Here is a 13673-nt window from a genome sequence, read left to right on the forward strand (position 1 = left end):
CATACACGCAGACGCACACAGACACGCGCACACAAACAGACACACGCACAGACATACAGGCACGCACACACATACACAGAGACACACGCACACAGACACACATGCGTGCACACATACATACACACAGACACACACACGCACACACACACAAACAGACACTCACTCACACACACACACACACACACACTGTGGGATCATACAGATTCATAGACACACACTCGTGCTGTGTACCAGTTGCCAGATTATATGAAAGGGACTTGCTGCTCTCTCCCAGTTACTTTGTATTGTGTGTACAAGTTAGAAATCATACTTGGTTTGTAGGTCAAGTGCCTGAATCTGGCTGCAGAACCGGGTCCGAATCAGTCAATGGTTTGCTTTAGTTCGGTGCATTAGTGAAAGAGCCCAGAGAAAAGGACTCAACAGAAACCTTCGCCGTGACCTTCGTAACACACACAGAGGTCATTCTCAGTTTCTAGGATCTGTACCTGCGGATAGTGACGGTTAATGTGGTGTTGAAATAACACTCTGTATAAATTCTTGAAACTCAAGTCGGTGCTGGTTCTTCTCTAACAGATGTCTGGAGGACTGAACGGAGGATAAATACTAAAATCTCCCACAAAAATGTTGGTTTTGTTTTTGTTCCAAACCTCTGATTAAGCCCCATTTCAAAGCAGAATGCTTTTTTCTTCGTCAAGAGGTTTTTTGTTTTGTTTTCCATTTAGTTTATATGACGTTTAAAGGAAAATAATGATATAGAGTAATTCACTACTGAATAATTTTTTAACTATTTTTATAGCGTTGAACTGTTGAGAGATGAACATTATTTAGAGCATATAAATATTTGACTGCTTATGGGTTTATTATTTTTATACTGTGTGGGAGAAGCTTTCTACCATTTCAGTGGGACTGCAAATGAAAAATACTGTTGGTGACTATAAATATTGTGAAAAGATTCAGACGTCACTGCCGCTTTGTCACTGTTTTTTGTTTCGTTTGAGTTTTTAATTTGGTCTGTAATAATCTGTGCGAGTCTTCACTTTGTGTATTTTTGAGCAGTGGGATTCTGGTGGATAAAAACACAAAGTACGTAAGAGACGATGAGAATAAACTTCTGTCATGTGAGAGACTAATGGTGTTTTGATGTGGCTTAGTTGTTTTGATTTTGTGTATATAAATGTAAATGGGTGAAAAAAATCTAATTCACAAAATACATGTTTTTACAATATTGTTTGCAGTGATCAGCCATCATCATAATTATTCTGATGTGTCAAATGAAAAGATGCACCAAAGCCTTCTGGAAGATCAAGCTAAATAATTTTTCACCATGCTTTATGTAGTGCAAGCACTGTTACTTTTCTAATGCTTGCCTGTATGTTGAGATATATTGGTTTTTATATAAAAGGTTATTAACATATGTATTTATGCAAGTCTGTGTGATGCTTTTTTGTATGTTTGTCCTTTGATTAAATCTTTTGCGTAACGCTGGTGTGAGCATGCGTTTTGTTCACGTGATGTTTGTACTCCTCTAGATCACAGTTCTGTGAGAGACTGCGTTCTGATGTCTAAATAACACGTTCACATCAGCTAAAAGCATTACATTTATAATACTGGAAAGTAATAGTAATTTTGCCTTTTTTTTCTCCGATGGGCAGACTGCAGTGTTCACTGAACGAAACAACCGTGTGGATCTTAAGCTGTGTTCATCGATAAAGTGCAAATGTCTAAAACATGAGACATTTCAGAAAAACAAGTTTGTTTGAATTTGTTTTTCTTACTCATGAGTCATCAAAAGATGTCAGAGGAACAGTTTATGAATGTCAAGTTGTAGACAAACAAATAATCAAACTATGTAGTTATGTGCCTGTGTGTATAGTATATGCCGTTTATTTATTTATTTATTTTTAGGAATATTATTGAATGATCCCTGAACACGGTACATTCGTGCACTTGACTGATATCATATATTTGTATGTTAAAGGGGTCATATGATGCGATTTCAATTGTTCCTTTCTCTTTGGAGTGTTACAAGCTCTTGGTGCATAAAGAAGATCTGTAAAGTTGCAAAGACTAAAGTCTCAAATCCAAAGAGATATTCTTTATAAAAGATAAGAGTTAACCACACCTACCTAAAACGGCTCGTTCTAACACGCCCCCACATGTCTACGTCACGGTGTGGGAAGATTTGCATAACGCCGCCCAAATGTTCATGCATGTCGGGGGAACCCCCTCGAAACGCCATTGGGCGGGTTTTGAGTAGCAGTTTGGCGGGTTTTGTTGTGAACACCTGGCAACCCTGGGCAGAGCGCACTCAGCGCAGACGCAGCGCATCATGGCAGGGCTGGAGCTGGCACCCTTCAGGCCGTGGGAGGACTTTTTCCCTGGTGTTGACCGCTTCGCCAAACCCGATGTGTCTGATTTAAGCAGATGGAATAACAGAGTGATCAGCAATCTGCTTTATTATCAGACCGACTACTTCGCAGCCGCTACCGTCGCAATCCTGATGGTCGGGTATGTACAGGTCTGAATCATGTGCATTTACTAGTGTGACCATCATTCAGTCTGTTATCAAAGCGTGGTGCAGAGTGCTGTGTGATTAGTTCAATCCAGAGCGTTAAACACCGTGCGAGAGCAGAAACGCCGTGTGTGTGTGTGTGTGTGCTGCGACTTTATTTCAGTGTAGTGACATATTTCCAGCTTAAACTGAATGTTGAATAGAGGGCGTGGCTTTATTGTTGCGCTCCTCCTCGCTTCCGGTTTTAGCTGTATCCCTTCTAGCCACAACCCGGTTGGTTAGAAAAGTAAATAAAGTCAATTTTGATTTCATGCTGACTTTAAGGCTTTCTTTATTTATTTTTTTATTATTATTTCTGTACAAAGTTTTACAATTCTTTATTTAAAAGCCATATTTATTTCTTTATGTTAAAACAAAGGCCAGTTCACACCAAAAATGACAATTATATTAGCAGCCACACCATGAACAATAACATTATAATTATTATAAGCACATACTGAAGTGAGACTACACCGATAACCGATTAGATAAATATACCGATAACTATTCTAATAGCTTAAAATAGATATGCAGATAAGTGTAAGATAACTATACCAACAACTTAAGATAGCTTTACCGATAACTTAAGATAACTTAAGATAGCTATACCGATAACTTAAGATAGCTGCTGACTTTAAGGCTTTCTTTATTTATTTTTTTATTATTATTTCTGTACAAAGTTTTACAATTCTTTATTTAAAAGCCATATTTATTTCTTTATGTTAAAACAAAGGCCAGTTCACACCAAAAATGACAATTATATTAGCAGCCACACCATGAACAATAACATTATAATTATTATAAGCACATACTGAAGTGAGACTACGCCGATAACCGATTAGATAATAGCTTAAAATAGATATGCAGATAAGTGTAAGATAACTATACCAACAACTTAAGATAGCTTTACCGATAACTTAAGATAGCTTTACCGATAACTTAAGATAGCTTTACCGATAACTTAAGATAACTTAAGATAGCTATACCGATAACTTAAGATAGCTATACCGATAACTTAAGATAGCTTTACCGATAACTTAAGATAGCTATGCCGATAACTTAAGATAGCTTTACCGATAACTTAAGATAGCTATACCGACAACTTAAGATAGCTATACCGATAACTTAAGATAGCTATACCGATAACTTAAGATAGCTTTACCGACAACTTAAGATAGCTATACCGACAACTTAAGATAGCTTTACCGATAACTTAAGATAGCTATGCCGATAACTTAAGATAGCTTTACCGATAACTTAAGATAGCTATACCGATAACTTAAGATAGCTTTACCGATAACTTTAGTATAGTTGTCTTCCTTGATGTGAATGACCCTTTAACAGAGTGTCCCAACTGAATACTGTATAATAACAGCAATAGTGATTAATTGATGTGCATTAAATGTGTCTGGTGTGGTTTCTTCAGTTTTCTGAACCCGCTGGGCATGTTTGTTGGTGGGGCGGTCGTGGCTCTGGTCTTCATGGGCTCGGTGTGGGCAGGAGAGAATAAAGCTGTGATCAAGAGCTTCAAGAAGAGAAATCCCACCCTGTTTGTCGTGTGTGTCCTGGGAATCAGCTACCTCCTGCTGTCCTTGTGTGGAGGAGTGATGGTGTTTCTCTTCGGTATCACACTCCCCATGCTCTGTGAGTACCTGTGTCAGATCTTCTGGACTCGCACCTGCCTTATTACGGCTGCTCCGTGTCATTTTTAACATGTTTTCTATGACTTTCACTGACATTAACTGCTGTGGATGCAGCAAATACTTCGTTCACAGGCATATTTGTCACCCACACTCTGAGAAATAAAGGCTTCAAAAACCATGCCATTAATGACAAAAACCTTTCAGTGAACAGTTCTTTAAAAGAACCACTTTTCTTACAAATTTGATCCTTTCACTATAAGGAGCCTTTTATGCAATGGTTTTCTGATTAAACCATTAATACCTATAGGGAAGCTTTATTTGTAAGAGTGCAGGATGCAAATTGAAGTAAAAGTGTTTGAGGTTACTCAGAGAAAGTGAGAGTAAAATGAGATACTGTACAGAATAGCTGTATTATCATACATAGACAATGTATGTCATGTTTGACACATGCCTTTTATTGCTTTAAGTGTAAAAATCCTTCCTGTCAATTATCCCGTGACCAAAAGAGAACACTTCCTGGTTTCAGCTTTTCACTGAAAAACTATTAAATTATTAAAATATTTTTACTAATTAAAAAAAAAAAAAGTGAACATTAGATGAAAATTTAGCTTTGACTTCCTGAAATAAGCACTAATATTACTAACTGGAAATGAATAAAAACTAAACCTGGAATAAAAAACGCTGAATCAGAATCAGAATGAGCTTTATTGCCAGGTATGTCTATACACATACGAGGAATTAGTTTTCGTGACAGAAGCTTCCACAGTGTAACAGAATGACAGTGACAGAACAAAATCACAGATAATAAAAAATAGAACAAGGAAATAAGGAATAAAAAAATATACAAATCGACAATTGTATGTACAGGTATAGATCAACAGACAGTTGAATGAACTGAACTGAAAAAAACTGAAATTAAACTTAATTAGTAATGTTTAAAAAGAACAAAACTAATAAAAATGACACGAGTACATTACAGAATGACCCAAATTAAACTAAAATTTAAATTTAAAGTGAAAATTTAAAAATAAAAGCTAATTCAAAATATTGATTAAAACCTGTAATAGTATATAAATAATACACATATAATTTCTTAACCTGCATGACTTTATTTCTTCTGTGGAACATAAATATATTTTGGGATACATTGGGCTGTCGATTGTATGGACATAAAAATATGCTTCGACTCTTTTTCAAGACATCCTTTGTGTTCCACAGAAAGTTTGGAAGGACCTTAAAGGGATAGTTCACCCAAGAATGAAAATGTGATGTTTATCTGCTTACCCTTCTGGCACAAACCGATCGTTTCGTGTCTTAGGACATCAATGTGTCGTCACGAGCCGCAGGGTTTAATTTGGATTTGTCTGTGCATGTTTTTTTTACTCTCATAGATTTTGTTACCATTGCCATGCATTATACGACTGATAGACTGCAACGGTTAAAGTTAAAAATCATCATATGTGTTCTACTGAAGAAACAAAGTCACCTACATCTTGGATGCCCTGGGGGTAAGCAGATAAACATCACATTTTCATTCTTGGGTGAACTATCCCTTTAAGGTGAGTAAATGATCAGAGACATGTCATCTTTGTGTAAACTAAGGTTTTAATGTTGGAGGATTTGAGCTAGTACAATATATCAGTCACAGATACATAATGGACAGATCTCTCCTCAGTTCTCTGATGATTATAACTATAAGAGTCAGGCTGCATGGGTATTTCAAGCTGCTGCGGAAAACAGGCCGAGATCTAGAAGCGTGTTTTGCTTGTAGTTATAGCAACACAAAACATCATCATCTAGTTGCGCTATGTTCAGTTTTAGCAGATCAGGTTCTTGGAAACCACGGCATGAGCCTTTTACCGCAGGCTGCCCTATTACTACTATTGTAACGGGGTCTTAAAATAACTTTACATTCTGTACAATCTAAAGACAGAATAAATAAACATTTGAAATTATACTTAAATTGTTTGATGTCTATGAATTACATTTTTAAATTGTATTTATTTATTCATTTATTGTGCATGTCAAAGTAAGCCGTTTCCAGTTTATCACTACGTGTGTATTTACATGTATAAAAGGAAATTTGAAAAAAAGTAATATACTGCAATAAGGAAAGATTGCATTGCATCCGCTGGGCTTAATGGGAAAGATGCATGTTCACTGGAGACGCTAATAGAGCAACTGGGCTTTAAATACCGAAATAGATGGCCTTCTCTGTCGTCTTTTTGAGCGCACAGTCTCACTGAAGTCTTGTGTTTCGCCCTGCAGTGATCCTCATCCACGCTTCTCTGAGACTTCGCAGCATGAAGAACAAGTTGGAGAACAAGATCGAGGGCGTTGGCCTGAAGAAGACGCCCATGGGAGTCATACTGGATCTCCTGGATCAACAAGAAGAGAAGGTCAACAAAATCCAGGATTTCTTGGAGAGTAAGCTGAAAGACTGAGCATGTGTCCACTACATGCAGCCACTCTTTCTTCTTGAGTTGTTTTGTGTTTGTTTTGGTCTTGGTTTGACAGCCAAATACCAAAGCGGAAATATCTTTTTAAATACCAGAGTATGACTAAGTTCCAGTCACGTCACAAGGAAGTATGACTGGAGCTGATGACAATGCTGTTTTTAGTTCCTGCTAGTATGAGACTGTCTGTCAAACTCTTGTCGTAGCCAGACGTGCTAAACTCATTCCAAATGTGTGTGCAGCTTCCATTGATATTTTGTCTATTTTTGGTTTTTATACATGATGAATTGGCATAAAAGTGTGTATGCTTTGTAAAGCTTATATAGACAGAGTCACTGAAAGCACTTTGAAATATTGTCATGCCTTATTTTTCCGCTGTGGTGAAATGGTCATCCTTCTTCTATCGCACATTTGTAACCATAATGAACTGTTTTCATCTGAGCTGAAATGACATATGATGGAGGAGTGCGCATTTATTGCATCTCTTGCCAAATTGCATGTTTTGTTTCTTTTCTTTGGCTAACGCAAGCTCTGCAGTGAACAAACATTTACATGCTTCTAAATCAGTGCACAAAATACGGTTTGTTTGCTGTTTTGGGATGATTTAATAAAGGTGGAGTGTGGAAAGGTGTGGGCATGATACGAGTCAGTACAGAGTCAGAAATCAGACTGGGTCCAAACATGACATTTCATTTGAAGTTATGGATTGAGGTACAGTATGTTTGGGATTGGTATCAAAGTTAGTGTCACTCAGCTTATGTTTTCTTCAAGTTACCTTCCTTCAGCTCCCTTTATGCAGTGATAGGAGTTTTTGGGGTTTTTTACCTCATAGAGGACTTGTAGTTTGATTATATATGTAAGGGATAATGTACGCGGAGGTGTCTTGTATCAGCCTGAAAGGGGTTATTCTGCTATAACAACTGGCTGGATGTACAGGTGCATCTCAATAAATTAGAATGTCGTGGAAAAGTTCATTTATTTCAGTAATTCAACTCAAATTGTGAAACTCGTGTATTAAATAAATTCAGTGCACACAGACTGAAGTAGTTTAAGTCTTTGGTTCTTTTAATTGTGATGATTTTGGCTCACATTTAACAAAAACCCACCAATTCACTATCTCAACAAATTAGAATACTTCATAACACCAATAAAAAAAAACATTTTTAGTGAATTGTTGGCCTTCTGGAAAGTATGTTCATTTACTGTACATGTACTCAATACTTGGTAGGGGCTCCTTTTGCTTTAATTACTGCCTCCCGCAAAGCTTCCGTGTAGACAGCAGTTGAGAGCAAGTGGCAAATTCAAGCTAGACGGACATTTAAGGGAAACGGTGCAGTCACACCACTTATTACACAACATTTCACCACAAAAATAATTAAGGCAATAAAAGAATTAAGTTTTAAAACCTTACCAGTTTGTTAGTTCTCTAATAATCCATTACAGCGTACAAAACCATCGTAGCAAAATGGCAGCAGCTGCGTTTGTATGAAACAAGAGCGAGTCCGCGATACCAGGATGACGGTTTTAAAGCATTGCTTTTGATAATTGCTGATAATGCAAGCATGCTTACCCAGATAATAGAGAGTGGATTGCGAAAACACTTTCTTTTTAGTTTGTTTCCTGCTCAAGCATGCACTCAGGCTGCAGAGCGGTAAAAGATATGCAGCCAACAACTGCTAGTTTTAAATAAAGCCTTATTTTTCACACATATATATATATATATATCATTATGCATTTGGCAGACACTTTTCTCCAAAAAAGCATCTTGCATTGCATTCAAGATGCACATTTACATTTCAGCAGTTCTCGCTTTCCCTGGGAATCAAACCTTTGGCAGTGTCTAGCGCGTTTCACATGCTTTACAACACAGACATCTATTGAAGTCATTATGTAGGGGACGGGCATGCTATTGTGTAGCTTTACTATGGGCTACAGATGATTTCACCTATCTATCTCTAATCTGAACATACTGTTACAATAACATCTACCCTATAACTGATCTAGCAACAGATTATTTCAGAACCTCCTTTATCTCACTGCATTGTTTCGCACATTTTGTGACCTTTGGCTTTTGAAAGGCTTGTTCTCATGACAGCTGTAGGTGATATTTCTCACAATTACCTGTCAAAATATAGCCTACCCTGGCAGTGCTATCTATGATACAACATTGATTTCAGTTAGTAATACTAGGGTATTTTGATACATTTTGTGGTACTGAATTATATATATCTTGCAGTGTATGTAAGGCTGGACGCTTACACTGCTATTCTGAACTAATATTCAGAACGAAAGGCAGTTGATTCAATTAAAGTTGTTTTCATTTAACCTCTTATCGTTTGAAGGCAAAAATCTTTCTATATCGACAGTTTCCTTTTCCTCTTGTATCCAGAGCAAAGCATGGTCAAACATAAATAAATGCAAGTTAATAAGTTAATATTGTGAGGTACATTTCAGATGCAATGATGTCAGGTTTTGCTCTGTTGCGTCAATGAAAATCATTCCAAGCAGAGTCACAGCAGAACTGTTGTGTCACAAATCAGCACAGTAAGACCTCTTGACTTTTTTGAACGAGTTGGGTGAGTAAATGATTCAATGACCCATTCATTAAAGGGGTCATATGATGCAATTTAAATTTTTCCTTTCTCTTTGGAGTGTTATAAGCTCTTGGTGCATAAAGAAGATCTGTAAAGTTACAAAGACTAAAGTCTCAAATCCAAAGAGGTATTCTTTATAAAAGTTAAGAGTTAACCACTCCTACCTAAAACGGCTCGTTCTAACACGCCCCCACATGTCTACATCACTATGTGGGAAGATTTGCATAACGCCGCCCAAATGTTCACGCAAAGAAAGAAGGCGTAATTTTTATTCTCGCTGTAGTATTGTTGCTGCCGCCATGTCGTGGAGATGCTGTGTTTCGTTGTGAAAGCGAAACTACTTTGTTTGGTCTTCCAAAAGAGGACATGACTAGAAATCAGTGGTTAAGTTGTATTTACAACACTGTTCCAGAACTCTTCAACCCAAATATTCAGATGTGTGCAGCACATTTTATGGAGGCCTGTCCTGATCCTGGTAGAGTAGACTACAATGCCGGCTGTTCTACTGATGATTCAAACGCGAGTTTTGAGCAGTGTAGAGTAGAGCTTGTTGTTTGTCATTTCTCCGATCACAAATGCAGACATGGCTTTATGTTTACGCGGCGCGATGCAACACAATGCATAAAAAGACAGTTTAAGTCATTATAATCTGTAATTATGTCCCCACTGGATGCAACAAATGCCTGGTTTATAATGGGTTTTAATGTTTTTGTCTCGTCGCTCCGGCTGGACAGGGCATCACAGTATGGTGAGGGGCGTAACATTTCCATCACACGCTTGAGGTATTCGGCCAATCACAACGCACTGGATAGCTGGCCAATCACAGCACACCTCACTTTTCAGACCGACGAGTTTTGTAAAAATCGACGCGTTTCAGAAAGGCGGAGCATAGAGGAGAAACAATAATGTACAGTATGTGGAAAATAGTGTTTTTTTTAAATCCCATAAACACATTTCATTACACCAAATACACAAAGTAATGTTCTATAACAAATAATAAACATCATATGACCCCTTTAAGACAGACACTTGCTCCGCTCCTGAATGAATCAGCCATTTAGAAAGAATTGGTTGAGTGAATCAATCAATGACTTGTATATTTTAAAGTACATTTTCCCCCCAACACTTCATATTTTTATATTAAAAATATATCATATTTAAAACTTCAAGCTCATAGCATCGTGTAAGCAGCTGACACGTAATTGCAGTATAAATGCTTTCATGGCATCTCTGAGCTGCATTAAACGATCTGTGTAAATACATCTAAATGCAGCGTCTGCAGTGCAAAGGTGGGTTTTGTTGATACTGATTTAATATGACTGAGAACAGCCCTATTAGTGTCTTATTCTAGTTGCATTAATTAAATACATTTGTGCATGAAAGGGAATGCATACATTTAAGAAGATTGGAAATGTTGCCCTTATAAAGGTAAAAATACCCCTGGAGATCAGTTTCAGGGAGCGAAGGTAGTTTTGTTTTTCACTGCTTTTAGTTTGGGATTATTTGTCAGTTTTTATCCTGGCTTCACTGAATCCTGCAAAGAGTTTGAACTGGTCCGACAGTTTTCAATAAGCATATTAATGAATCCATTCCACCAAGACAGGCATTTGTGTTTATGAAGTTACACATTAGCATTAGTGTTTTAATATTCTTTTGCTTTGAAAATGTCTTATATGCATCTGGAATAGAGTCGTTCACAAATGAAACCGCTTCATCATCACTTAACAGCCTTGCAATAAAGGAGGGTTTACATCGAACTCAATCCAAATAATGTATTAGTTTTTATAATAGTTCCAAATAATCCAACTATGCTTTAATGCAGATGCTTCACATTTTATTATTCACATTCAGGGCCGGTTCTAAAGATGTATGATGGAGGCCTCTGGCATCGCTAAACCCCTCCACTTTCAGAATAAATAAAAAAGGGAAACAAACTGATTGCTAACCTTTTTATTTACACGACAATATATTTATATATATATTTGTACTTGTCCATATTAAACTTGAACTAAGATCAACACAAACCTCATCAGTGATCCTACAACAGGTCATGTTTAAAACAGTAATGTCATCAGATAAACTGCATTGGTTTTTCTAAACAGTTAAAAAAGGCATGACAACACATTTCCCCCCTTTCTTTTAAAAAGGTAACTATTAAACGTTTTTAAGTCAGTTTATTTTACTTCAATTAAAAACTACAAATAAAGCCACACTGACTAAAAGTGAAGGGATCCAGGAATCATCAGTCCAACTAATTTTTTACTTTTTTTATCATACCACTGTCCCTCTCTGTCCTTATATCTTACCTTTAAAGTATCTTTCTTAAAAAGCAATCTTTCTGAAAATCAAATGTGCGTGAGAGAGTGTGTGTGTGCGTGTGTGTGTGTGAGTGAGTGAGCGAGTGTCTGTGTGTGTGAGTGAGCGAGTGTCTGTGTGTGTGAGTGAGCGAGTGTCTGTGTGTGTGAGTGAGCGAGTGTCTGTGTGTGTGAGTGAGCGAGTGTCTGTGTGTGTGAGTGAGCGAGTGTCTGTGTGTGTGAGTGAGCGAGTGTCTGTGTGTGTGAGTGAGCGAGTGTCTGTGTGTGTGAGTGAGCGAGTGTCTGTGTGTGTGAGTGAGCGAGTGTCTGTGTGTGTGAGTGAGCGAGTGTCTGTGTGTGTGAGTGAGCGAGTGTCTGTGTGTGTGAGTGAGCGAGTGTCTGTGTGTGTGAGTGAGCGAGTGTCTGTGTGTGTGAGTGAGCGAGTGTCTGTGTGTGTGAGTGAGCGAGTGTCTGTGTGTGTGAGTGAGCGAGTGTCTGTGTGTGTGAGTGAGCGAGTGTCTGTGTGTGTGAGTGAGCGAGTGTCTGTGTGTGTGAGTGAGCGAGTGTCTGTGTGTGTGAGTGAGCGAGTGTCTGTGTGTGTGAGTGAGCGAGTGTCTGTGTGTGTGAGTGAGCGAGTGTCTGTGTGTGTGAGTGAGCGAGTGTCTGTGTGTGTGAGTGAGCGAGTGTCTGTGTGTGTGAGTGAGCGAGTGTCTGTGTGTGTGAGTGAGCGAGTGTCTGTGTGTGTGAGTGAGCGAGTGTCTGTGTGTGTGAGTGAGCGAGTGTCTGTGTGTGTGAGTGAGCGAGTGTCTGTGTGTGTGAGTGAGCGAGTGTCTGTGTGTGTGAGTGAGCGAGTGTCTGTGTGTGTGAGTGAGCGAGTGTCTGTGTGTGTGAGTGAGCGAGTGTCTGTGTGTGTGAGTGAGCGAGTGTCTGTGTGTGTGAGTGAGCGAGTGTCTGTGTGTGTGAGTGAGCGAGTGTCTGTGTGTGTGAGTGAGCGAGTGTCTGTGTGTGTGAGTGAGCGAGTGTCTGTGTGTGTGAGTGAGCGAGTGTCTGTGTGTGTGAGTGAGCGAGTGTCTGTGTGTGTGAGTGAGCGAGTGTCTGTGTGTGTGAGTGAGCGAGTGTCTGTGTGTGTGAGTGAGCGAGTGTCTGTGTGTGTGAGTGAGCGAGTGTCTGTGTGTGTGAGTGAGCGAGTGTCTGTGTGTGTGAGTGAGCGAGTGTCTGTGTGTGTGAGTGAGCGAGTGTCTGTGTGTGTGTGAGTGAGTGAGTGAGCGAGTGTCTGTGTGTGTGAGTGTGTGTGTGTGTGAGTGAGCGAGTGTCTGTGTGTGTGAGTGTGTGAGTGAGCGAGTGTCTGTGTGTGTGTGTGAGTGTGTGTGTGTGAGGGAGTGAGTGAGCGAGTGTCTGTGTGTGTGAGTGTGTAAGTGAGTGAGTGAGCGAGTGTCTGTGTGTGTGTGTGAGTGAGCGAGTGTCTGTGTTTGTGAGTGAGTGAGTGAGCGAGTGTGTGTGTGTGTGTGTGTGTGTGTGTGTGTATGTGAGTGAGTGAGTGAGTGAGTGTCGCTCACACACACACACTCTCTCTCTCTCTCGCTCACACACACACACTCTCTCTCACACACTCTCTCTCGCTCGCTCACGCTCTCTCACACGCTCGCTCGCTCACGCTCTCTCTCTCTCACACGCTCGCTCGCTCACGCTCTCTCTCTCTCACACGCTCGCTCGCTCACGCTCTCTCTCTCTCACACGCTCGCTCGCTCACGCTCTCTCTCTCTCACACGCTCGCTCGCTCACGCTCTCTCTCTCTCACACGCTCGCTCGCTCACGCTCTCTCTCTCTCACACGCTCGCTCGCTCACGCTCTCTCTCTCTCACACGCTCGCTCGCTCACGCTCTCTCTCTCTCACACGCTCGCTCACGCTCTCTCGCTCTCACACGCTCGCTCACGCTCTCTCTCTCACACTTGCTAAACCATACTAAATAATTCAACTTGCAACGCACTAAAACATGTTAGCAATATGCTAAAAATCCCTAGCAGCCACCATAAGACACCCTAGTAACCACTGTCTATCTGATGGATGCCATGGCCTTAACTTCTAGCTTGTAAAACAATTCAAACTAGAAACCTTAATTTTTTTTTATTAAAAG

At 39.5% G+C, this 13673-nt stretch overlaps 1 protein-coding gene across 1 annotated transcript; it reads left to right on the forward strand.

Annotated features, from left to right (window-relative positions):
• The first annotated feature begins 2292 nt into the window (after window positions 1-2292).
• LOC107564791 (PRA1 family protein 3-like) lies at window positions 2293-7277 on the forward strand. The gene is made up of 3 exons (XM_016249942.1): window positions 2293-2508; window positions 3978-4195; window positions 6463-7277. The coding sequence occupies exons 1-3, from the start codon at window positions 2330-2332 to the stop codon at window positions 6636-6638; spliced, it is 573 nt and encodes a 190-aa protein (XP_016105428.1). The 5' UTR covers window positions 2293-2329; the 3' UTR covers window positions 6639-7277.
• The last annotated feature ends 6396 nt before the right edge of the window (window positions 7278-13673 follow it).

Source organism: Sinocyclocheilus grahami, unplaced genomic scaffold (genome assembly GCF_001515645.1).
Source record: "Sinocyclocheilus grahami isolate Dianchi unplaced genomic scaffold, SAMN03320097.WGS_v1.1 scaffold964.1, whole genome shotgun sequence".
NCBI classification, from domain to species: Eukaryota; Metazoa; Chordata; class Actinopteri; order Cypriniformes; family Cyprinidae; genus Sinocyclocheilus; species Sinocyclocheilus grahami.